Raw genomic sequence first — 26,098 nt, 5'->3', positions numbered from 1 at the left:
TTGCAAGAAAGATTTCCTGCATTTTTTATGCAAAGTCAGTTAAGCTGTATCAAATTAGAAGAAAACCCTATTTGAGCTTTATTATGAGTATTTTTCATTTTGTGACAGAAACTTGGCACTATGTAATCATGTTTCCATTAAATGCCAGGAGAAAAGCCACCAAAAGCAGAAGAAAATGAGCGTAACTCAGAATATACTTATGATCTTGGGAGTTGTTAGTTTTGTGGGGGTACAGCAGTGTGATGAGGAGCTGGCACATGTTACATGGCATGAGAGTGCATACCAGACTCTCATGCCACACTTAACATGTAATGTAAGCATGCCTGTATTGATTCAGAGGTATTTCTCACACGTACATGTCAGAGTCCAGGTTCTTTTGGATGTTCCACAGGGGGAGCTTTCCATGTTCAATGTCAAATTTACTTACTTGATATATTAGGCGTTACATAAGAAAAGTGATACAGCAGTATCCTGAAATCACAAGACAAGCACACTAGCAAGGGCAAGATACAATGGGATCACAATACAAATACAATTTCCATTAGTAGTTCTTATATTCTCCACAATTTCCATGCCCCCTCATTGCCAGAATTAATATGTGGGCTGAGGCCAGCTGAAGCCAGTTGCTCACTTCAGGTTTCATTTGCTGGGCTGACTGGCTCAGGAAGACATGATTTCCCATTGCCAAGATTGTCATCAAGGAGGGGAAGCAGAAGAAGATGCTTTCTGGAACTATGTGGTTTTCTACTATTGAGAATTCCCACTTTTGAAGCTGGCACATCACAGGTAAGAAGTTCAGCATCTGCATCTGGCATCCCTGAAATATATTAAGTTACACAGCCCCTTGTGTTATACTTTACTTGAGGCCAGGAGGTGCCCATCTTGAGAGGACTTGTCTTTGGACTCTGTCCTGGTTTGAAAAGACAGTTATCTGCTATGGAAGGGAGGAGCCTCTATTGAAAAGGAAAATGTAAACTTCTTCTCTCCAAATTATTATAATTTTGAAATTAAGGGGGTCTCAGGCAAAAATATGGGAATAGGAATAACAGTTCTTTACTAGGAAAATTAAAATAAAAATGCAGTAATACAAAAAAACACTGACAGAGTCAGAATACAAGCTGACACCCTGTTGGTCAGGGTGTTGGTAGCAGTCTGATTAAATGGTGGCTGCGGCCCTCCTGGAGTGAGTGATGTGGTTCTGTTGAAGCAGTGATTCTTAGAAGGGTGTGGTTTTCCTCTCAAGGTCTAGTAGTGGTGTAGATGGGCCTGGTCTTCCTCTGGGAGTCTAGAGGAAAAAGGCTGCCTTGGTGTTCTAAATCTCAGATTTTTATCTAGGTAGGAAATGCTTGGCTCCTCCCCCTGGGTGGAGCATCTCACAATGGGATGATGTCATGAAGTAAGACTTAATGTCCCATTAACAGAAGATATCTCCGTGGACAGAGGATGGTTCCTTGAAGAGATAAAGAAAACTGTCCTACCTGGTGTTAACAGCTGGCCTATTAACAGGATATCTCCCCTGAAATTAATGAGGAATGGGTCATGGAAGTGATAAAGAACACTGCTTTACCTAGTTTCAACAGATGGTGACAGAATACATACTGTTGGATACATCTTGCATTGCAGCCTAAGACAGACTCATATCAAACTCCTGCCTTTCATGAGTATTTCTCAATGACAAATAAGGCAGGGTTTGGGACCTCAGCAGTGCAAGAGGATTAATGCTTCTGCTTGTACCAGCTGCTTTCAAATGGAACAGAAATCTTTACAGTGCAAAAATGAAGCTTGCTTTCCTTTTTGGTTTGAATGCTAGATACCTCTTGGACTTAGAAAAATGTCTTCCCTGTTGGGACACAGCCTTGAAAGTAGCAGACCTCTCAAGCCCTACTCACTAAATTGGAGATAATGAATATTATGTGTGCATGCTCATTTAATATCTACCAGAACATTCCTATTTCTATTCTCTGACTCCTTGATTAAAAGGGATTTGCCTTATTTCAGCAAGAGCCCTGAAATATTACAAGACTAACTCCTGCAGTAAGAGATGATTTTAAGTGCTTTTCCACTCACATTGCAGGTACTGTCAGACGACGTTCACACTTAAAACAAAAAAATGCAGGTAACCTAGTTTGATTTCCAGAGGCAAGCAAAGTTAAAGCATTCAAATTTCAACTAAATTAAGCTCTGTCTTCTTCCACAATCACTTAACCCAGTATATTTTCTTTAGTAGAAGTGTATTCTGTTAGCAGTTTGTTTAATAGGAAAACTCAGAGTGCGAGTGGAGATTTTATTTTAGGGATTTTCATTGGTTTTAGACACAGCAAAAATAAGTTTTTTTATATTTTGATGAAATAATTTTTTTTTATATTTTGAGGAAAATAGACAATTTACTGTCATGTTAGCAGTTTAGTAGGTACTAAATCCCCTCTTTCTTTCCTCCATCAAGATTTCACTTTATATTCTATGAAGTAAAACTGAAAGTAACATGAATGGTGTCTATCTTAAAAAACAGTCTCTAATAACTACTTGCTTAACATCTTTCAAAAACTTTATACAGGTCAGGCAGGTTAGCAAGTTGCAAAATGTTGCCATCTTCTGCAAAGTGCTTAGGAGGTAAAAGATGAGTCCTAAAAGCTTTGTAAAGCACATGTTCCACAGTCCATTTCCATGTTGTTGAACCAGACTCAGAATCTTCATTCTGAAATACAGGAAAACAAAGACAAACAAACAGAGATACTGTTTAACTAGAGGAGAGCACACCTCAAAATCTTTACTATGTATGACTACAGCAATTGTAAAATTCTGCTGGTATTAGAAAAGTTCATTCTATACAGTTAATTCTAAGCTCTGTAAAGTTCACTTGCAGAATGGTTGAGCTTAACTGATCAATTAGGCAGATATTTAGACACAATCAGGTTGTACTTTTAATTTATATGCATCCTTATTCTTCTATAGAAATATAGCATAAAAAAAGCCATTCCCAACTCAGAGGCCAAGGAGACTTGTAATAATATTAAGTACACTACAATGTCCAAATGTTCCCTCAATACCTATAATACTTCATAAAATTTAAGCCACTTTCTTTCAGAATCGTGCCACACTGCTACTTGATTCAGTTCCCTTAAAGAGCTAGGATTAGAAGTCTATATCTGAAAGAGCAGAAGTTTCCTGTATGTTGTTAGTTACCTGCTCACAGGACTAGTACCTGAGAGTTTGTTGGGTTGGATTCCTCTATTATATACTGCTTTCTGATGGAGTAGAACATGGCTAGTTCTTTACTTAGGCTTTCAAAACACTCCTTTTCTTCATCCCAATTTACCTGTTTAAAAAAAAAGTCATTTTATAGAATCTGGATAGCACTCAGAGACTTGATAGAATCTTAATACGGAAAATTTATATTAATGTATTGGCCATTTTTGTCCTGGTAAAGTCAAGAATGATAAAAGAGGGTAGGAATGCAGGCTTTTAAATCAAAATAGAGGCTCGGTCAGTCAGTTATGAATACAGAGGTAAAGCATAAGTAATCAGTAACCACAGAAGAGCATCTGGAACACTTAACAGTACATTTAAGCTGCACCAGCAACTGCAAAGGCAGGCTGGAATTGCTTAAAGTAAAAAAAATAATTGCGCATTAATAAAATCATTGAGAGAATATACCTCTGTGGCCAAGCGCAGGATAAACATAGGCAGTCCTTCCAATGGTGGGACATAGTTGTCTATCAGAAGCGGTAACCCAGTAAGATTTCCTTCCTGCAAGGCAACATTGTTACTTCAATTTAAAAAATAAATGCCATAAATGCACCAAAACTCTTATGTATTTTGATTCTTACCAAACTCAGCGAGCCTTACAAGTTTTTAAAGCCCAATGCCTGGCAGTCATTCCACGAAGAGTAATGGGTGGTGTTTAATTTCACAAGGCATGTATTAAGCCACTCAGCTCAAGGAGTGGCTGAATTCAGCCTTCTCCTCTAGCTCTAGGTTACACATATACCACTTCCCAGTCAAATATCCAAATGATGTGCCTGGGCTTGATGAAGCTGCTCACCTTTGTATAAAGCAATGGATGTCTTAAGTCACACAGAAAAAAGACACATTGAGAGCCACAGTGGTGCTGCAGCCCTGTCTGACCTGAGAGCTGGTTAAGATGCATACTTTGTTGGTAAAGAGATCTGCATTCTAGTTATAGAAGCAATGACTAAATTGTGGATTGCCCAGAGAGAGCTGTGGAGTCTCCCTCGCTGGAGATATTCAAGAACCATCTCCATCTGGACAGAATCCTGTGTGATGTGCTCCAGGATGACCCTGCCTAAGCAAGGAGGTTGGAACAGATGACTCACTGTGGACCCTGCTAACCCAACCCATTCTGTGACTTGGTAACTAATTAAATAGAAACTCTGTGTAGCACCCTTCTTAAGGGCTGTGTAAGCCCTGAGCATTTTAAATGAAAGGGTTAGCCACCTAAAATCTTACTGGAATTAGTTCTTAGTGATAGTAAACACTGCAAGCAAACTACTGCAGTTGTCTGTCACCAAAACGTAGAGTTATGGAATCACTTAGATTGGAAAAGACCTTTAAGATCTAATCCAACCATAAACCTAACACTGCCAAGTCCACCATTCATTTACTGTCAGAAGTAACAGCTGCAGGCACCTCATCAATTTCAAGAGAGTAATAATCTTTCAACATCTCAGTCTTCTTTTTCAAAAACTCCACAATGTACTCAGCAAGCCCTTCTTTTGGGCCATCTTCTTCTGTCCAGCCACTTTCGGGATCCTCTAAAGCAAGCATTGAAAGCTCATATAAAGGAGCTGGCTCCTAAAAATGAAGAAGGCAAAACTTTGGTTAATGATCAGCACACTCAATTGGAAATCTGTAACTTCTTGCTTCACATACTAATTAATTGTAATACGCTGTTTCTGGCCTGCAGAACTAACAGTTCTGTTTATCATAACCAAGCTAAAAAGGTATGAATTTCTTTCTTCTTTCTCTGCAGTCCACAATCACACTGAACACTGTGATATTTTACAGAATAAACACTGGCAATCAACACTGTATTTCTGCAGAGTGTATATTCAAATTAATTATTTGTCCCAATGTAATGAGCAACAGCAAAACTTGGTAAATAACTACAACTGATACTAATAACAAGCAGCCAGGATGACAATCTAACAGTAACAGCTACAAAATTACTAAGTTTTCTACATTCTGGTCTTACTGAGAAACAAGACAACATTCCTATAGTGGACAAAAGCCAACCTGACTGTGCAACCAAAACGATACATTAGTCTAAAAGGATAGACATATTGTAAATACATTTTTAAAAAAAATCTTTTTCTATAGGATATAATGTACAATTATACTTACAGACAACCTTAAGACTCCAAAGTTTGCAAAGTCATAGATAAGTATTTGGTAGAAGAGTTCTTTACTAAATATAAGCAGAAAAAATAATTATATGTACAGGATTGAATATATCCAAGTTACCTTAATTAAGAGGGGAAAGTAAGGATCATCCTGGAAACATCAGCTATACATATCCAGTCCTATTAATAAATATCTTACATACTCAAGTATCCAATTGCTATCAATTTATTCCCTGATACTTTATATTTCAACTTCTTTACTCCTTTACTGCACTGTAAGAAATGCAAAGGAACTGGGAAATTAATAGATGTGTCTATCTCAAGTCTATTCTCTGATTTGTTACAAAAATTAATGTAGCTGGCCCTGTAGGGCTGCACAGGCATAATTACAAATTTCCTGTTACAATCATGTCCTGCAGATACTCTTAACTCAACTGGATACAATGTTTTCCAGGACTTTTCTGAAGCCTCTCCTTGATACAGCGTGCTGTAGATGATCCTACAGCGAATCGTGATGATGATGATCACAGATCACCTAGATCATCATGAAACAAGAAAAAGTCTTTCCCTTCCCACTGTCTGTGAGCACACAATACAGTAGTTGGCATTTTAATTACACTGATTCCCAGCAACTTTTCCCAAGTGTGCCAGACTTGTTTCCATGGTTCTCAATGGACTACTTAATCTTTAGTCTCATGACTTTTCACAGGCAACAGGAGAACAATATTGTTTTCCCTGTCATTTCCTTCCTTCTTCTAATTAGCTTCACAATTCGTACTTACTTCAGCCGCCAACAGGTCTAACAACTCTTTTACCTGAGTTTTGTTGTATTGAGAAGGTACAGTTTTGTCTGGTACTGAGCCAGAGCCCACTGAGGACTGACACAGCCAACAAATGAGTGCTCATGTAGCATCTCCTGAAGTTCTGAAACAACAGAGAGGTGGGGAAGAAACAAAAGAATGTCATTTCATAGTTGCAACCCTGCCCTCATTTATTTAGTTGAGTGGTTTGTTTCTGTAGCATGAAAGTCTCAGATTACTGTTCAGTCACTCCTACAGCCCTGCTTCTTCTTACATATCCTTATATGGCCAATTATTCACAAGTTTTGAAATATTAATAACTTTTGTGCATACTTATACTAGTAAAGCATAACATTTAAACTACAAATGCTACTTAGGAAAAATGAAATTCAAGTCCCTGTGTTTCAATAGCCTTCCAAAATTAATTTCCAGCCACAGGAGAGTGGTGAGGAACACACATATACTTCAAAAACTGCAGGTGCTTCGCAAAAAAAACAGCTTTGCAACACAATCTAGGTATTATCAAACTAAATTCTCGAAGTGTGATAGAATAGGTCCATAATATTTTTTTCATAATTTCTTTACTTTTCTCTCACAAAGTAACTTTAAAAAAATATATGTATGAGTGAGAAGGCTGGGAAAGGTATGAGAAGTCAGATTTAATAGAAGAGTTCACTTTAGGTATTTCACAAAAAAAAATCACTAGTTGCCATCCTTTGGAGCAGTTTTGTTACAGTTGTTTGGCACTGCAGACACAGCATATACAAAGCACTACAGTACCTTAATTCAATTATTATATTTTATAAAGGAATGTAACAGACTAAGAAAAGACTTCTCTCTTTCCAAAGTCTCTTTTAGGTATTTCTTACAGATGTGAAGATGAGACACAACCTCAGGCAGATTCACAAGTTTTATCCTGCACTTTGAGACATTTTTGGGTGTTTTAAGTTTCAGGGACAACTCCTTGATTTGAGTATTTAAACAGTGACAGTCAGATCTGGAATTACTGAGTCAGAAATACCAGTCTTCTGCAAAACATTTACTGGAGCACAAGTAAAGCAAAAGTTCATGCTTTCTAAATATTAAGATTCTTATCAATTTATAGAAAAGTTATTTATTATACATGTCTGTGTGGAGAGCCCCCAATTCTCACAACCAGAAAAATCAAAATAAATCCAGCAAAACCCCCAGGACATGAGATTCCCAGCATTTAGACATATGAATAATAAGGGTATGAGTCAGTGTAAGTTGCCTTCAGAGGCAACTGAGTTAGGAGGGAAACACCCTAAAAGAATCATAAACCTTTTACCTTTGTCTAAAACAACTCCTAACAAAAAAGAGAGCATTTTACAAGTCTCGCCATTTCATACAAGTGGGACAGATACAAACAAAAATGAAAAGCAAAAGCTTTTGTTAAAAACTTGCTTGTAAGTTCACTGGACCGCCTTTTAAATACTTTTTCTGATTTCAGTCATATTTAGTTGGTGGAATAACAGTTATTTTGAGAAACAAGTCTTGCTTACTTGCATGTGTCTGGTTACTAATTTCCTCCTGGAGAGTCAACACACTGGTCAAGTTGATAATTCTTCTTCTAGGGGTGCAGGCAGCAGTCATGTCCTTTCTGGTGTAATTTTTCTCCAATTCTACATCCATGTCTTCCCGTGGTCTCTTCCTACAACACCAAAACAAAACGAATTATGTTCAATTCTCCCATAACTTAGGCCAAACACAGCAACAGATGAGATGATCAATTCACATGCTGTATGTTAACACAGGAAATGCAGACAGTTTCCCAGAAAGACAGTTTTACTTTGCTTCTGAGGAACAATTTGTTAGGAAAGGGTAGTTCAGAACTTTAAGAGAATTTGTGACACTCTAATACCAATCACATCAGGCAACCCTTGCTTAAGCACCTAGCAAAATGGGCTCTAAAGGACACATCAAAAATGTTGATATTTCCAATTATTTTCTCTTCCATGCCCATTTTTCTGTAATACTGTGGAAAGGGAATCAGATTCCCTCAGAAGACTTTGGCCTCTTGTAACAGCTCCTGCAGGAGCTATAAAAGTTTATAGTACTTTAGCCTTTACTAGGGTAATGTTATCAAATTCAGTGATGTAGTTTCTATCCCTCACAAAACGGAGGCTTCCAGAAAGAGACAGACCAGTATGATCTCCCTAAACTAATAACTCCCTAATAATGCCATTATTTATACTGCTTCCTGCCTTTCATTACGCATAGAAATCCTATTCCAGTCACAAAATTTATCACAAGTTATATAATTTACAGTTCACAGATTAGGTTTAATTTCTCAATAAAATGTCATGAGAAGTTATTCTAGAGAATTTTTCCCTTCTTGAAAAGAGGTAGCCCAAAGAGATCAGAAAAAATTATAGTTTCAGGGCTATGCCATGAAATAAATAGGTAGCTTTGCACCAGTTCAGGAAAGGTGGGACTTACAGAGAAGGCAAAGTCTCAGGAAACAAGTGACCACTCTCACTCGGCCCCCCAGGCTTCACTGTATCCTCCTGAACATCAGCCACTTCAACCGGGTCACTGACTTCTTCCATTTCAGCATCCTGGGGCCTGTGTGAACTCTCTGGAGGTCTTGCATTAACCTCTGTTATCAATTCAGTGGGGCCTGCACTTAGGGGGTTGTTCACTGGCTGAAGAAAAGCATCTAATTTCTGCTCTCGGGAATCAGTGCGCACCATCTGATTTGCATAAACTTTTTCACTGGTTCCCTTGGTAACCACAGAAGAGTTAGCTGCTGATTTTACAACCTCACTGGAAGAGCAGTCAATCCCTGGAAGCAGTGTCTTCATTCAGACATGAAGAAGCAAAGAGAAGAGATTGAACAACAAGAAAAAAAGAATCAGGAAGATTAGTCATACTTTTCACAGTATCTTACTACTCAGAGGCAAATGTGAAACCCTCAGCAACACGTCAACTACTTAAAATGCCACCAGCTTTGCACTTGCTATCCACATAGAGTGAATTTCATTATCTTGGCAGTTAAAATCATTAGTTACCGTTCCTTTGTCTCAAAAGAAAAAATCTTTAAGGTCAAAAAACCACAAGGAAATTAGTTTGTATAAAAATTACAGTAATTCTTATGCTATGCTTTACATAAAGAGAGACTAGAGTATCTTACGGAGTTTTTTCTGGTAAGATTAAATCCAAAGTGTTATCAAATACACAGATCAGTTTCCTCAATCACATCTTCTTCACATAAACCAGGGCAGAATAAAAACATAATTTACCACATGTGAAGGCCAACATACTTATAAAATCAAGACAACTAATCAGGTCCTTGATATAAATGTACTTAAAATGTTCTCATACTTTTTTTCTCTTTTGCCATATTGTTAACACTGGTATATTAAAGTACCAGTATATTAAAGTGCTCTGGAAACAGAGCAAAGACCTAAAGGTACGAGTACAACACTGATAAATGCCATATCAGCAAAGATTTTACTATTGAACAGAGTAAATTATCCTTGATCATTAAAATAATGCAGAACTACCATCACTCAATAGATGTTCTCACCTGAGTGAAGTACATCCTTGAGGAATTAGAGCCCAATAACTTGCTCTCTACATGTTGTTGCACATGCTCCAGAATACTGTCTTCATGAAGAAAATGGACCTCGTGTTTTGTAGGATGCACATTCACATCTACATTCTGGGGAGCTATTTCCAGGCTACAAAACATTTTAAAAGAAGTTAACCTAAAATATCCCAAGGATGGCAGAGAAAGCAAAGGTTGGTTCAAATTTGACAAAATTTGTCAGGCTTGGGGATGCTATTCCATACAAAGAAGTCAAAATGATCTTGAGACCTGCTGAAGTTATATTACAGTCAGTCTTGTTTAGATAATTAAAAAATAATCCAAAATCATTCACCAAAATGAGCTTACATAGGTAAGCTTAAACCAACCTCTTCATTGTACAGCTACAAAAACCCACATTTAGAAATACCTTTTACTTGCAGTATCTCATGAATTAATAGGAAAGGACTTCAGCTGATATTACAGATACTCACTGCTTCTAAAAATAAGGTCTGTCTTCTTAAGATTTTCTTAATGTTATTTAATTATCTCCTGCCTGGAGATTAATTACCTCAGTGCAATGCTTAACACTATCATGAAGAAGAGAAATGTCCTTCTAAACCTACTCACCCTAGTTATAGCCTACAATACAGCATTAAAAGGCTACTTCTTCCTATTACTTTACCTTAAGTATAGGAATGGGTGCATGCTTTTTGGCAAATAAGCAGCGTACACAGTTTCTATGGCTTTGCGCATAGCAGCTGACTCTACCAACCGATCTGAAACACAGAACACAGCACTGTTTCCAAAGAGCCCAGCTAAAACACACTGCACAGTGCCCAGCTACTCCTTCAAACACCTTCACACTTTGTGTCTTCAATGGGAATCAATGGTTATACCCATTTCCTCCCAAGACCTATTTATTCTTCATATAAAATCAAGAATAGACAGTATTTTCTCAGCATGTTTGACACTTAGAAATATTTTTTCACACAAATACTGAAATAACCAGACTACCTTTTCATTATTTCATACAGTCAAGGTTTGTGGCAACCCATGCCAGTGTTGCTACAGAATGGAGAGATCAATCTGTGTAAGCTGGCAGGACACAGTCATAACCTTGATACTCCAAAGTTTCTTTAAGTTCAATCTTAGCTGTTTTCCACTAAATACAGTGCCAAGTGTGATGCACATTACAAATCAAAAAACATTTTAATATTTACAATTAACTGTAATATTTCTTCTTAAAAATGTTTTTAAGAATGTCCATGCACTTTGAACGTCTTATGAAAGTTTTGTTCTTCTGATTATGTAAGCAACATATGACTGTACAAAATGATGCCTTTTTTTTAAACTTACGGTTTATAAAGAGTAAAAATATGCATTTCTTCACAGAGTAGTTTGCATTCGTGATATAACCTTTCATTTTAAAGGCCAGATTTGCATCTTCACAGCCCACTTCTATGAGTTCCCTGTTAAGTTTGACAGAAACACAAACAAAAAATTAATTCTTCTGTTGATATAAATATAAAAACAGCACTCACAAGCAGCGATATTCTGTTTTGCCAGTTGGCAGGGTCAGCACAGACACCAAAGACACAGACACTAACTTTAAGGGGTGTCATTAACTATAGTTCAAAACAGCAAATAATTAAAAAAGGATAATATAAGTAATGTACCTAATCATTACTAAAAAAGATTGCTTACAGTGATTAAGAAAACGCATCATCCTAACACTTTACCCTGACACTTCACCATCATCCAGATCCACACATCAGTTGGGGAGCCCCGGCCACAGTGAAGGACTGGAGAACCACCCCTGATAACTGGGAAATCCTACATAGTGCATCCACACGTAGGTGAAGACTCCACCTTCACTGGAAGAGGGTCCAACTTTTATATTGTTGAATAAAAAAGCTCATATAACTCTAATGCAGAAACATCTGGTTTCTTTATCCTCTTGGGTTCCACCTAAAGCCTGGCTGGGCCAAGAAGGAACTAAGGGAGTTGGCTTTGACCTCCAAACAAGGTCAGATGTCTGTTTTCACAGCCTTGTCCATCCTCTAAATATGGAAAGATAAATCTGTTCTTATAACACTACATATTTTGCTAATGATCATGTGTATTTTGCTAACGAGCAAATACAAATATCATATAACATATGGTTGGAAGGTTCATCTAAAGGTCAACTTTGGCTTACAACCTATTGCTCAAGTCTCACTACTTCATATACTGATCTATCTTCTATCACAGTTAATGAAAACATTAGATTTATTTGAGAGCTCAAACACTGACTGCTGGGACACAGTAATTATTTAACCTGAACTGCATAATTTCCTCTTCTTAAGTGTAAACTGGTAATGTTATATGTTTGGAATCTGTAAAATTACCCTCATTATCCTTTTAATACTGTAGCATATCACAGTATCCATAGCATTTTAATCTATTGATAATTCTAATATGCATTTCATTGTTTAAGTCATTGAAGGAGATTGACAAGAGCACGTCAAACGTGTCTCCAGCCAGGGAAGAATAAACACATTTTTTCTTGGACTACTTTCTCCACTTTTGTCAGTCTAATATGTCTTGGTGGTCTGTTAAGAAGTCGTTAAAATGTAAAAAACTTCTCTCTTGCTCATACACATAGATCCTAACGTTAACTATTTTCATAACAATTTCAATAACTTTCATAATTCATTAGTCAAGGAAAGCCCACTTTGGGGGCACAGTTCTTCTCTATGAAGGCGTTATGCCAACTTCTAAAGTTAACACAGAACAGACTTAAGGGCTACTTATTTCCAATTCAATCTCAATATATACCAAGTGCCATTTTTATTTGTGTTCAGTTTTTTACACCACCTTGAACTGGGTAAGTTATTGTTTGAAAAGAAATTATCAAAACATTACTTTGAAATGGACAATTTATCCTGAACTGTAGAAAGGAAAAGCTCTTATCAAATGATGAGTATCATCTGTAGTAGAAATAAACAAATGCACAGCAAAGAAATACGCAGAACACTGCAAACCTCATTACTTAACCTCTCTATTTTGCTGTGCTTCCTAAAGTGCTTTCATTAATTAGAAATTACATTCATTAAATGTGAAACTTCAGTCAGTAACAGAAGAGAATCAAAGAGACATACAACTATTCACAGGACAAATTCATACAATGAATTCTTCACAGCTGAAAGTCTCATAAAGAGAATTTTTCCTAACATGGCAGATACATCTTCAAAAGATTTTTTTTTCCATCTTTCTATTTGATTTACACAGCTTCAGCTAATGTAGCTTTTGTCAAAATAAGAAACTGTAAGATTTCAGAAAGAAACAATATGAGTAGCTTCAAAATTTATCAGGTAGCAGACAGTAAGAAGAGGTAAGATTTTCATGGTATAGGAAGAGGTGAGGAACTTTTAGAGAACACAGGTTCAGCTTGCTGTTTTTACATGAGCAACACAGAAAGTTACAAGCAGACGACTCCTTTCCAGTGCATTAAAGGAATAAAATTTAGTAACTTTCCTCTTCCCTATGGTGCCCAAAAAAAGTGTCACCCATTCTGAAAATAAGGGAGAGCTCTCTAACTGCAGCACTCCCTCTTCTCTGAAATTAACAGTGAAAGAAGTAAGAAATGTTATGATAGCCCTTGGTCTTTAAAGAGAAAAGGGAGGGTGATTCACTGGAAACCTTCATATCAAAAGGAAACTTGACATCAACGTACCTGCTAACAGCATTTCCAAAGATGGCCCTAATGTTGTCCACTGTTGAGGCGTTGGATAAGGTTCTAACATCTGACACGGTGTCACCTTGCTAAAGAGAGAAGGAGCTTGTATCAATCAATTCACCTTTCTGGAAGAAATTTTAGAAATACTTTAAATCAAACAATAACATTTCTAAAAAAAAAATGCAGGGAATGACATATCATTATATTGTTTTGTATTCTTATTTACTTATTCATGTTCAAAAAAACAATGGATGGTAAATGGCACATGTTTACAAGACCAGCTAGAGCACATCAGACCCACTGGGGCTAGTAACTCCATCCCTGGAAAGTGAGGAACACACTCAATTTAGTAAATAATTATCTAGAATGGCACAGAACAAAGATAATCTACCCCAGCCTCTTTCATACAGCACTTAGTAACCAAGCTCTCCAGAGAAGCTAAAACAACACATAAAGCTAAACCAAATACAGCACTGACCACACAGAATCCTTCAAACTCCCGACAAATATATTCTTGTCTTGTTTACTTCTAACTGATGTGCTTTATATCCAAACTGTACCAACATACCCTTCAAAATTTCAGAGTAATGGAAGGCTCTCTATGCCGTTCCTGTTGCAAAAGATGCAGTGCAAATTTTCTGTATATTTTCAGATATACACATTATGTACATACACACAGGCACATACAGAAACACAGTGAAGTTACAGACTTTATTTACACACCTTTTTAACTGAAAAGCTGATGCCTGAGTTATGGATGGCATACCTGAAAAATAGATAAATATAAGTCGGCAGTATGCGGAAGAAAAGGTAATTGTTTTTCCTGGTTGCTGAAAAGCAGTTAGTAATTTCACTTCCTGTTAGACAGTAATGCAATTTGAGCCAAGCTGAGCTTTTGCAGATTGAACTGCTAAATAAAACCAAACGTGTGTCCTATTTATAACTTAACTATAGCCGTAAGAAATTCAAGGATCAGCTTCTACAGGCCTGTTTTTTTCAGTTTCACTGTACAGGTTTAACTAAAAAACCCATCAAAACATCCTCAGTATAATAAAATCAAGTCGCAACTACTATGGAAAAGCATCTGAATAATGGCTGGCCTGCCCTTCTAGCTTCCCCTACCCAGACAGTTCAGCTATCTGTGATCCCATGGCTGAGATCTGATACACTGCAGCTGCATAATCTTGGCTCAGAATTCTAGGGAAATTACTGCATTGAGAGCAAAACACACTATAGAACCTTGCAAGATGAGAAATGTAAAAATGCAACAAAGACTGCTGTGACTGTGAACTCAAAAATTCAAGAGGAAAGAAACCCCGAAATTAAGTAATAGAAAAATCCTAATGAAAAAGAACAACCAATGACGTGGAGGGCTGTAACTCAGCAAGACTTCAGATCATCCTGTTCAAAAGAACAGCAGGATCTGACCCTCCACCTCCTGGCTAAGGTCGGCCTAACACAGTAAAGACTCTTATATAGTTTATTTAGGGAATAGGCTAAAAATTGGTATACAGTCTTGCTACTCTTTGCTACCTTTTGTGTCCTCTGAAAGTTGAAAGCAATTATTTTCCTTAAATTGTGCAGATCCTGCTTGCAAAACCTCTGCACACTATGGAAGACTACAGTAGTGGCAAAAGACACAACCAAGTGGCTTGAGAACGGAACACGCAATAGCTAAAGTGATATTACTCCTTTTTGGGGTAATTCAACTTTTCTGTATTCAGCCAAATCTCAATGCTCCTGAGCAGTTTTTACATAAATTCTATTCAGTCCAGGTACATTTAAAGTTCACTTGTTCAAGTCCATCACCATTTATTTGCCGGAATTCTTACAAATAATTAATAGCCACAAATAGAATACACTACTTCCTTATCTGGATTTTTCACATCAAATTGGACAGACTGTTTATCTGACACTGCACACTAACAAATAGTTTAAAAAAATGTAACAAACAAAATCACCACCACCAACAACAAAATGACACCAAATACACAGTTGCCAGTCTCTCTGGAAAACCCCAGTACTCCCTATGGCAGTATATAAAATTGGGTGTCTCCTATTTTAGTTTACCTGCTAACAACTTCTAGTATTTTTGCATATTCTTCGTTTGGATTCTTTAAAGCCTTCCTCCTTGTATTTACATTGTAAAAGAGATCTTCAACCTACAGAGAAGAAGTTCACAATTAAAAATAATTTCTTAAAAATTCTCTCTTACTATAGAATTAATCTAAATCCATCTTGTTAATTTTTATTTTATATATAAATTTTGTGAGAATACTTTGGTTCTGAAGAATCAACATTCAGTTTGCTCCTTAACTCCCTAGGTACACCTAACAAACTGCAACTTCAGAGATGATACTGTTATGTACCTTACAATGTAATTGGTGCAAGAGGAATAGAAAAGGAACAGGAGAGAACAGGCATAAAAACCTACCATGATCTGAGTTCCTTGGTTTCCAGCACAGGGCTTTGGAGGGGCTTTGATTTTTCCATCACTGTAGGTAGCTCTAGGCAGAAAATAAAAAATTGTCAGGCATCCAGATTTACAGGAGGGCAGACATGGTCAGATGAAAACAAAGGATGAAAACAAAACAACTCCTATCATTGTCACACTCCTCTCAGCAAAGAATTTAGGACACTGAGAATTAGCTTCCTCCACCTTTCTTCTAGACTAAAACTGAGTTCACTGATTGTAAGAGCCAGAGGGGCAGTGGGGGAAAGGGAACAATAACAAAGGAAAGGAGGCAGATCATGGCATATGCGTTTTGAAACTGTGTTACTGAGACTTTTCCTCTAAAGGCAGGATTGCATTACTGCATTTTTTTCTTTCTTTAATAGCTAGACAAAGCATAATAACAATTCTCCCACTAGACTTTACACTTCAGTTATGCTAACAATAAATTCTTGACTTTAATCTAAGATTTGTTTCCCTTGACACTAACAGGATTTTGAGCGTAAGAGATTTCTGACCCACGTAGGTCTTTCAGCAAGTTATAGAGATACATAAATTCAAAGGACAGACTTTTGCTTTCCCTCTAGCATACCCTATATATTTAATGCAAGAAAAAGCATAATCACACAGTATTTTGAAAAATCAAGATTCGGAATGTCTCTTTTTTTCTCACTCCCTTTTCTTAAAAGTAGTTAAGAAATTAATGGAAAAACTTTTAAGTTAGATTAAGTTTTCAAAAGAATATTCAAAATTCTTTTTGGATAAGATAAAGCACTTCTCATATCGTAAAGATACAATAACAAACTAAGCTGTAAGTTCTTGTGCTGAGACTTGTCAAATTTGCTAGACATGATGCCTGTAATATATATACAATTTTTTATCCTGAAATGGAGAAAAACAAAAATGTTTAACCTACATTAGCTATTAGAAGTTCTTTCACCATTTCCTGCTCACCTCCACCAATTTTAAAATACATCATTAAGCTAAAGCTTACCTTTACAATTTCAAAAAATGTATTTTTTTACATTCCAAGTCTTTTTGATACCTGCCCTTACCATACCCTTCTCCATAATAGGAGCTCAGAAATTGATACATGTGTTTGTTATTCCTGCAGCAGAAGTCACCTGGACAATAGGTAGCATACCTGAATGCACACTTTGCATCAGCTGTTTTAGTTGTTACTGTAACGTGGGCAACATGACTGATGCTAGCCAAGGCCTGGGAAAAGAGAAAGCATCTTTGTAAAACCTTGCTCCAGAGAACGCTAAAGCATGTCCACACTTTCAACACCATCACTAAATTTCAATATACCACTTGCAAGTAATAAATAAAAATCCTTACAAGGAAACGGCAGGTCAGTAAAGCTTAAACAAATTTTTGTACCTATAATACTAAACTTCCAGTAGTTTTATCCAAGAGATCCTTCTGGCTTCCCTAATATTTTGTTATCTCTGATGATGCAAGTGGCTAACCATGTAGTGTAACTGAAAGAAATTTGCAAAATTATTACAGTCGTGCCTGTCCTGGGGTGACTTTGTGATGTTGAATTGTATCCCCATTCATCTGTTTAGCCCAGAAATAAGTTTTGTATCTTTAAGGTTGGATCTGAGAGTGAAGGGGAGGAAGGAGAAGCAGTAGAATGTCTGAGGCAGTTGTTTTCAAAACACAGAGATAGGAGTTTTCATCGCTTCTTCTCCTAGATGATGTCACTGTGGTGGATAGCGGAAGAGAGCTCTCCTTTGTTTTTAGTTAGTTTTTGACTAACTGAAACAGAGAAGTTCCCTGGAAAGATTTTTTTTTCCTTTTTTCCTGGAATTACTTGAACCTGCTCTGGACTGGGGAACTGGGGGGAAGCACCAGGAGCTTGCACCTGTGGCCCACCAGGGCCTGGCCTGGCCAGCGGCATTTTCCAGTGCTGGAGGGACTGAGAACAGACTGAGCCGAGCTACCACCCACAGGAGAGAGACTTTCTGAATTTGTCATCTCTTCAGAGCGGCAAGAGGTTTTGTTGTTCAGTATTGTTCATTTTTTCTGCTGGGAAGTACTTTGCCTGTTGAATAAACAGGTTTTTTCCACTTCTCCCTGAGGAAAAATTTTCCCAAACTGGTTGGGGGAGGGGTCGCTTGGGTTTGCTTCCTGTGGGGGGACCCTTTGGAAGTTTTCTCGCAAATTTGCCCTAAACCAGGACAGTGCCTTTTTCGTGTTAACTAGAGAGCAGCTGGAAGGCTTTAGCTGTTACTCTCTCACTCCTGCTCAAGTCTTTCTCTTGACTGTAAGTAATATTCTAAAGTTAGGTCACAATGGTTCTCCTGGAAAATTCAATGGACATGTCTACACAGACGAAACCAGCCTCACCAGGACCAGACTCCACTGGCTGTGGAGAGGATTATGTTGAAAGTGTGTGAGGAGAGGATTCAAGCAGTCTACTCTCTGGGGCATGTGAGAATCCATCTATCTGAGCACAGGACACGCATATATCTTGTTAACCCAGAGGGGAAAGCTAAACTGATCCTTGACTGTTCTTCCAGAGTTTAGATACATACAGTCTATGAAAGTATGAAGAACCAGTATATCTGAGGGGTCAAAGATACTAACTTTGTCTAACAGCAAAAATAAATGAAGAACGCTGTACATTTTGCACATTTAGTTTTAAGTGCGGTATTTAGACAAATGTCTGACAACAAAGATTTACCTTCCACTCAAATCTTCCACTGTCTTTTACCTGTAGGTTCCTGAACCATCATTTGATAGACTTTGTTTCAATTAAAAAAAAAATCTTATTCCAGAAAGCAAAAAGAATATATACCTCCCTACAGACATCCACCTAAGCTTGAAAGACACTGAAATATATTTTGAACTATATTCACACAGCAGACTCTCTAAGAAAACAGAAGCTTCTGTAAAGAGTACCAGGAATGTGATACTATGTACAACCCACTACAGAAGAATAACAACGAATAGTTTCAAAACTTTGATGAAGAGCTTACCTCACCCCTAAAACCATATGTAGAAATACTAGCCAAGTCTTCAAATTTTTGCAGTTTACTCGTAGTAAATCTCTCACATACAATGTCCAGATCTTCTTTCTATGTGAAAGGGACAAGCAATACTCACTTCCTGAGTTTTTTCAAGATTAGAAACATTTATAAATTGAAATAATTTTTAAAAGGTAGTATTAAACAGCAGCATACACCTGTAAACTTTGTTCACTTACTCTGATACCACAGCCATTATCTTGAACCTGGATGAACTTCAGACCACCTTCTTTAACTATTACCTGGATACTTGTAGATTTAGCATCCAAACTGCAGAAACCAAGAAACCAAGAAAGCAATTTCAATCCCAGAGCTCTATTTAGTGTCTTTATACATGGCCTGGATGAGGGGATTGAGTGTAGCCTTATTCGTTTGCAGATGACATCAAGTTGGGTAGAAGCATTGATCTGCTGGAGGGTAGGAAGTCTCTGCAGAGGGATCTGGACAGGCTAGATTGATGGGCTGAGGCCAATGGTATGAGGGTCAACAAGATAAAGTGCCAGGTTCTGCCCTTGGGCAACAACAAGCCCATGTAGTGCTACAGGCTGAGGGAAGTGTGGCTGGAAAGCTGCCATGTGAAAAATGATCTGGGGGGGCTATTAGAGTGCTGTCTGAACATTAGTTAGGGTGCTGTCTGAACATGAGCCAGCATGTGCCCACGTGGCCAAAAAGGCCAATGACATGCTCACCTGTATCAACAATAGTGTGGCCAGCAGGACCAGGGCAGTGATTGTCCCCCTGTATTCAGCACTGGTGAGGCCCCACCTCAAATCCCATGTTCAGTTTTGGGCCCCTCTCTACAAGAGAAACATTGAGGTGCTGGAGCATGTCCAGAGAAGGGCAAAGGAGCTCCTGAAGGGTCTAGAGCACAAGGCTATGAGGAGAGGCTGAGGGACATGGGGCTGTTTAGCCTGGAGAAAAAGAGGCTCAGGGGTGACCTTTCTGCTCTCACCTCCCTGAAAGGAGGTTGTGCCAAGGTGGGGGTTGGCCTCTTCTCCGAAGGAACGAGTGATGGGTCAAGAGGAAATGGCCTCTACTTGTACTAGGAGAGATTTCGATTGGATATTAGGTTGCACATCTTCACAGAAAGGGTGGTCAAGCATAGAATAGGCTGCCCAAGGAAGTGTTTGAATCGGTGACCCTGGAGGTATTTAAAATACCTGAAGATGTGCTTAGGAACATGCCTTAGCGGTAGATTTGGAGTGGTAGGTTAATGGTTGGAGGTCTCTTCCAACCTAAATGATTCTATGAATTATTAACCTGGCATCGAAAGCGAACAATTCATAAGTTTCTCAAACAATAACAGCACAACCCGGAGCACAAACGCAGACAGGAACACGGCTTTCCAAGCGGAGCTGTCTCCCGTGCGTTCCGTAGGAGTGTACACAGGTACCGCCCCTCCTCGGCACGCGGGCTCCCGCTCGCCCCTCGCGGCACGCCGTGTCAGCCCGCGGTGTCAGCCCCGGCAGAGCCCCCCCGCCCCACGCAGAGCGGCCGGGCTGCGGGAGGGGCGGATCCCGCGTTACCAGTTCTCGATCATCTCCTTGATGGCGTTTGCCGGCCTCTGGATGACCTCTCCGGCGGCGATGCGATTGACCACGGCTTCATCCAGCCGCCGGATCACGCTGGCCATGGGTGCCGCCCGGGAGGGAGCCGCGCTCGGGCCGCGGCCGGGCGGGAAGCAGGGCGCGTGGGCGCAGCCCGGGGGGGGAGGGGGGTTGCGCGCCCCCTGGCGGCGGGAGGCCGCGCTGCGGAGGTGCTGAGGCGCTGCGGTGTCGGGACCCGCCGAGGCGCGACCCGCAAAGTGTGTGTCCGACCTGGGGCGTCCCGAGGCACAACAGGCTTGCCTGAGCCAGCGGGCCCTTGCGGCCTAGAAGCCCAGTGATATCTTGGAGTACACTGCCAGCAGGTCGAGGGATGTGACCCTGCCCCTCAATTCAATTCTGGTGAGGCCACATCGGGAGTGCCATGTCCAGTTCTGGGCTCCTCAGTACGAGAGAGACATAGAGCTCCTGGAGCAGATCCAGCAGAGGGCAAGGCTGACTGGGGACTGGAGCATCTTTCTTATGAGGACAGGCTGAAGAAGCTGAGCCTGTTCAGCCTTGAGATCAGATGACTGCAATTGGACCTCACTCATGTGTATAAATGCCTAAAGGTGCCAAGGAGATGAAGCCAGGTTCTTCTTGGTGGACCCAAGCAATAAGATGAGAAAGGCAATGGGCAGAAACTGATGCACTGGAAATTCCACCTGAATATGAGGAAGAACTTCTTTACTATGTGGGTGACCAAGCACTGGAACAGATTGCCTTAAGAGACTGTGGAAGTCTCACTCGCTGGAGATATTCAAGAGCCATCTGGATGCAATCTTGTGCCATGTGCTCCAGGGTAACCATGCCTGAGCAGGGAGGTTGGATCAGTGTGGTCTCTTCCAACCGAACCCACTCTGTGATTCTTTGAACTGCTGTGAGCATTGTGGTATCCATTAAGGCTGAGCTCTGTGCCTATGACAGCAGGACTGCACTGGCCTGTGTGACTGCCACTATATGTCTCCAATCACAGGATGCTTTCCAGTGTGTCCCTGTATCCATTGTGATATATGTGTCTACAATCACAGTGCACAATGTTACTCAGTAATTACTCAAAAATATAAAGCAGGTCCTTATTTGTGCAATGGCTAAAACTCAGCAGCAATTTCCAAGCTTTGGGGACTCTTGAGGTTTGGAGACACTTGTCAAGCAGAGCTCTTGCCTTCTCTGCCAGTGCAAATAGAAAGGGTGGGTAAATACTGGAATGGACTGCCGAGGGAGCTGGTGGAGTCAACATCCCTGGTGGTGTACAAGAAACTACTGGTTGTGGCACTTGGTGCCATGGTCTAGTTGACAAGGTGGTGATCAGTCCAAAGCTGAACTAGATGATCTCAAAGGTCTTTTCAACCCTGAGTAATTCTGTGATTCTGTACAACCTCATGCGTTGTTCTGGGACTTGTGGTTGGAGCATGACCAATGTACAGGAGCTGGGAAGCTGTTCCCTTCCTTGCAGCAGAGGAAGAGACCATAGCAAGAGACCAGTGCAATGAAACCTGTTGGTGTCACAGCGATCCTGATCAGAAGGGTTGCACACAAAGGAGTCAGTGGAACACACATGAGTTAAACTGCTGCACACCCAGTATGGCTTTGGGCCTGTGTTGTGCTGCACAAACACTTTGTCCCCACAGAAGAACCTCAGCCTATTGTAAAAGAGGAAGCTGCTGGCAGCTCCCTCTCCATACCAGCAATTACACCACCTGTGAGGCCTTTCCCTTATTTACAGATGCAGTAAGGAGTTCTCATGTGAACATCCCTTCTGTTTGATGGCAGAAATGATGACTGGATTTTCTTTCATGCAAGAAAATCTTACAACAGCTTGAGTGACCAAAATGAGGTAGCCCTTTCTGCAGACAGGGTCTGCATGGTGCAGTGCACTTGCACTGGTGGTCCATTCAAGGCTTCACAACTTAAGGCTCCCAGTATCAAAAGGGATGTGAGATTACCTGTACTATTGTCTCTTCCTTTATTTTTCCATCTCGAATAAGAGATAGTACTTGGATGGTAGCAGTCCATCTTCTCTTGGCACGAAACAGCTCTTCACTGCATTTCCCTAAGCACAGTAAACACTGCTGCTTTTAGGCAGGCTGCAAATGGGGCTGCAGAGAAGCAAAAGCTTCTCCAGGATGGCAGTGTCACTGCAGTGCCTTGTCAGGGTGATGTAGCAAGTGTATTGCTGTGTAAAACACCAGAGTATATTCATGTTTTTTATGTCTTGCTTGTAGTGGCAGCACAAAGAAATGGACATCATTCCACTTGAAGATGCTCTACAACTGGCATCTCAATCTAGTGTAATGTAACTTCAGCTTCTCCTCATCATCTTCATAAACACCTGTCTTCATCTTTGAAACTGTACATTAATTAAAAATGCTGACAGTGATAAACAAAGCAGTTTTCATTTTGCAGAAGGGAAAAGGAAAAAACCTATCCTGAGAAGTATCCCTTCACAGGTGTCACTTTAAAAAGGATGATCCTAACCAAGGGCATGAAGAAGATACAGTTCCTCTGAGGAACATGTAGAACATGAAGCAAAACCACTTCTGTGAGTGTTAAGTGTGTGAGACCTGGATTGGTGGTACCTTGCTATAAGGTGCTTTGCTCCCAAGGACATTTTGTCCTCAGCAATGTCTTCGATGGTTGCTACAAAGTTTCACTCTGTCTAATTCCCCTCCATATGCAAAGGTGCCTGCAGTGCCCCCAAGCATGACAGATGTCCACAAAAGCCCCTTTTGAGGCTGACTTCAGGTTCCCCAATTTTTGACCTTGGGAAAAATACCTGGGTGGAAGACAGCAGTCCTGCCCCACCACCTCCCTGCAGCTTCCTGAACCTCCAGGCTGCAGTGACAACTATCTTGGCCATGGTGCACTTTGTTTTGACTTGTAGGAAAATATTCAGGAACTGTTAGGATGAGTGAGGCGGGGGAAAAGGATTAATAGGGATGAAGAGAGGGTGACCTACTGTGCACTCACCTTGACTGTGTACTGACCTGGGAAGCACTAGGAGTGTGGGGAGCACTGAACTTCAGATCAAATGAATCTGGCTCTGCTCCAGGATCTGAACTTAGAGGAGGAATCTGTTTTCAGTGGCCTTGGACAGCCACAAGCGTCACCCAGAGCAGCTCAAAATAGGAGTATGAATCTCCTGAATCTCAGCATTCAGTCAGGGACAGAAGACATTTTCTCCAACTCTTCCTTGTACATGCTGTTGCTGACAGCTATTTGTGCTGTCAGTATGTGCCCTGACCAGCCAGTAGGAAAATCTTCATGTTTGTTCCTTATACCTGTGTTGTATCACAGAGATGCAGCTCATTTTACTGGATGTCACTTGCATGAAGCTTTAAAATTTCGTGTTGTCTGTGCCAAACCCTAATTTCTGTGTGGAAGCAGGTGTGAAAAGTCTATTTCTCTGGCTGCAAGCAGCCACCAAAAGACTTCTTCATATTTGCATTGCAACAGCTCCAACTGGAGGTCAGCCCTGCCTGCTGATATCTTGCAAGCTTTGCTCTGACCCATTCCTGTTTGGATTGTTTTCTGTGACAATTTGTTAAAAATGAATTTGTTTTTATTAAAGCAAATAAAAGCCAAAGTATCTAGATTTCATTTTAAATAATTTAGGAAGACATAACCAGTGTATTTTGGTGCCAGAGCTCAGAAGTGGTGTTAGGGCAAAAGAAGAGGTGAAGAATGAATGGAAAGAGCATGTTGGAATCTTAATGCTTTTTAAGATCCCAGAGAGGAAAGCTGATATATTTAGCAATCAATGCTATGAAATTTCAGAAGGCAAGAATTGGTTTCTTAGAAAGAATGAAGCTGAAACAGTCCCACAGTCATCAGACAAGTGTAGTGAGTTGTTTCCCTTGAGACACAGAGGATCAGTTAATTTTTAAAAAAACTAATAATGCAATAAAAGAGCTGCAATCTCACTAAAATCTTTCTCGTGCTGGGAAGAGGTGGCCTAAGTGTCAGTAAACAAAATGGATTTTGAATGCTTTGTTTTTTATTAGAAAATCTATTATCTTAAGTACAAAAATCTATCTAGTTGTGGGTTTGATAATATTAATCTAATACATTCTTTTAGACGTAAGAAAGAAGGTTTTTTATAATGAGGGTGGTAAAACACTAGAATAGGTTGTTCAGGGAGGTAGTGGCAGCCCCAACCCTGTAAACATTCAAGATCAGGTTGGATGGGGCTCTGAGGAACCTGGCCTAGTTGAAGATGTCCTTGCTCATTGCAGGGGGGTTTGGGCTACATGATTTTAAAAGGTCCTTTCCAATCCAAACTGTTCTGATTCTATGATACTTTATACCATTTTGAAGTCCTAGCCACTCATTACCTGCAGCATGTACTTACTATTTGTCATGATCCCCTAGTACAGAGCGGGGGTCGTGATGGTTTGTTTAGTCTCAAAGGTGCAAACAGGCAAAATGCAGGGGACAAAATCAGTTTATTCAACACCAGAAAATCAGTTTATTCAACAACAGCAATGCATTTTCATTAAATGCCAACAACTCAGTTGTGATAGAGGGGAGAGATATAGGAAACAAAGTATAGAGAGAGAAAAAGAAAAAGAAGAGGATGGGAAAATAACTACCAAGGGATGAGACGGATGTCCTCACGGGCCAGCCGATAGACGAGTCTTCATCCGTGGGGAGATCTCAAGGGTCTTCTCCAGAGGGTCACTCTTTTATAGTCCTTCTCCAAAGCGAGTGGCCTCTGGCCAAGAGGTGGGAAGATTTATGGGCCATTGTGTGGTGCTGCAGGAGACAGGTGCTGTCAAGCAGTCCTCAGTTGGTACAACACAACCTCTGCTTGATGCCACAACAGCACAGTCCAGTGAACACAATACACCAGCACACAGTCACTCGGCAAGCATCCATCTTGGCCAGGCCAGGAAACCATTGTTCGGAGTCAGCCTGGGAGGGGGTCCTCGAGGTCTCCTTGCGATGGTCAGGAGGCAAAATCGAGGGCAACTTCAGACCGACCCTTACACTATTCCAACTCAAATGTATTAGGAACCCCAGAAAATAGATTTGAAACTTATTTGTAAGTTGTTATTGACCCCTTCAAAGTCAACATTGCTTTGTTTGCCTTGAGCAGTTAAAAGAGAGTATTAAGAAATAGTAAATAAGGTTTAAGAAAGAATTGGAGCATGGGATTGCACCAAAGGGGAAGCAAATAAAGCCTAGCTGGCACCATGCTGTCTTCTGTGCAAAACTAGAATCCAAGACTGCATTCTGTAACATAACACATGGCTGAAAAAAAGGCAGAGATCTGAAGAAACAACTGAAGATTGATGAAATCAATTTGAAAGCTGAGGATTATTCGGGTTGTAGACTGCAGATCAAACAGAATAGGAGGTTAAAAGTTGAGGATTGCTTGAACAAAAAAAGCCTGATTTTTTGTTTGTTTTTAAAGAGAAGCAAGCTGAGCAGCATTGCAGTACGCTATTACTTTAAAAGACTTCCAGCTGCAAAAAACAGCTGTTGGTTTTTTGTAACATGACTGTATCTGGAAATGTCTTCTCATTTGCCCTTGAATATTTTCCCGTGATGTGCATGTTAGTGGAAAATGGCATCTTTCATCCTTCTTACAGTTT

General features: G+C 39.8%; 1 protein-coding gene across 5 annotated transcripts; it reads right to left on the bottom strand.

Moving 5' to 3' along the window:
• Window positions 1-2,270: 2,270 nt before the first annotated feature.
• On the bottom strand, window positions 2,271-20,621 carry MLH1 (mutL homolog 1). Of its 5 annotated transcripts, XM_088167221.1 has the most exons (20): window positions 20,445-20,621; window positions 19,608-19,715; window positions 19,098-19,188; window positions 18,871-18,969; window positions 17,028-17,101; window positions 15,866-15,938; window positions 15,502-15,593; window positions 14,155-14,197; window positions 13,429-13,517; window positions 11,070-11,182; window positions 10,396-10,489; window positions 9,711-9,864; window positions 8,621-8,979; window positions 7,684-7,832; window positions 6,176-6,284; window positions 5,362-5,425; window positions 4,648-4,812; window positions 3,655-3,747; window positions 3,203-3,316; window positions 2,271-2,695 (listed from the first exon to the last, which is right to left on the bottom strand). In XM_088167221.1, the coding sequence occupies exons 6-20, from the start codon at window positions 15,866-15,868 to the stop codon at window positions 2,528-2,530; spliced, it is 1,809 nt and encodes a 602-aa protein (XP_088023347.1). In that variant the 5' UTR covers window positions 15,869-15,938; window positions 17,028-17,101; window positions 18,871-18,969; window positions 19,098-19,188; window positions 19,608-19,715; window positions 20,445-20,621; the 3' UTR covers window positions 2,271-2,527. The 5 variants fall into 5 exon arrangements, with proteins under 5 accessions (XP_088023347.1, XP_014747160.2, XP_088023348.1 ...); XM_014891674.2 differs by lacking the exon at window positions 19,608-19,715 and having other exon boundaries at window positions 20,445-20,616; XM_088167222.1 differs by lacking the exon at window positions 10,396-10,489 and having other exon boundaries at window positions 20,445-20,601.
• Window positions 20,622-26,098: the final 5,477 nt, after the last annotated feature.

The sequence above is a fragment of the Sturnus vulgaris genome, chromosome 1 (genome assembly GCF_052056855.1).
Source record: "Sturnus vulgaris isolate bStuVul1 chromosome 1, bStuVul1.hap1, whole genome shotgun sequence".
Classification (NCBI taxonomy): Eukaryota; Metazoa; Chordata; class Aves; order Passeriformes; family Sturnidae; genus Sturnus; species Sturnus vulgaris.
This window is presented reverse-complemented; position numbering and strand designations above follow the sequence as displayed.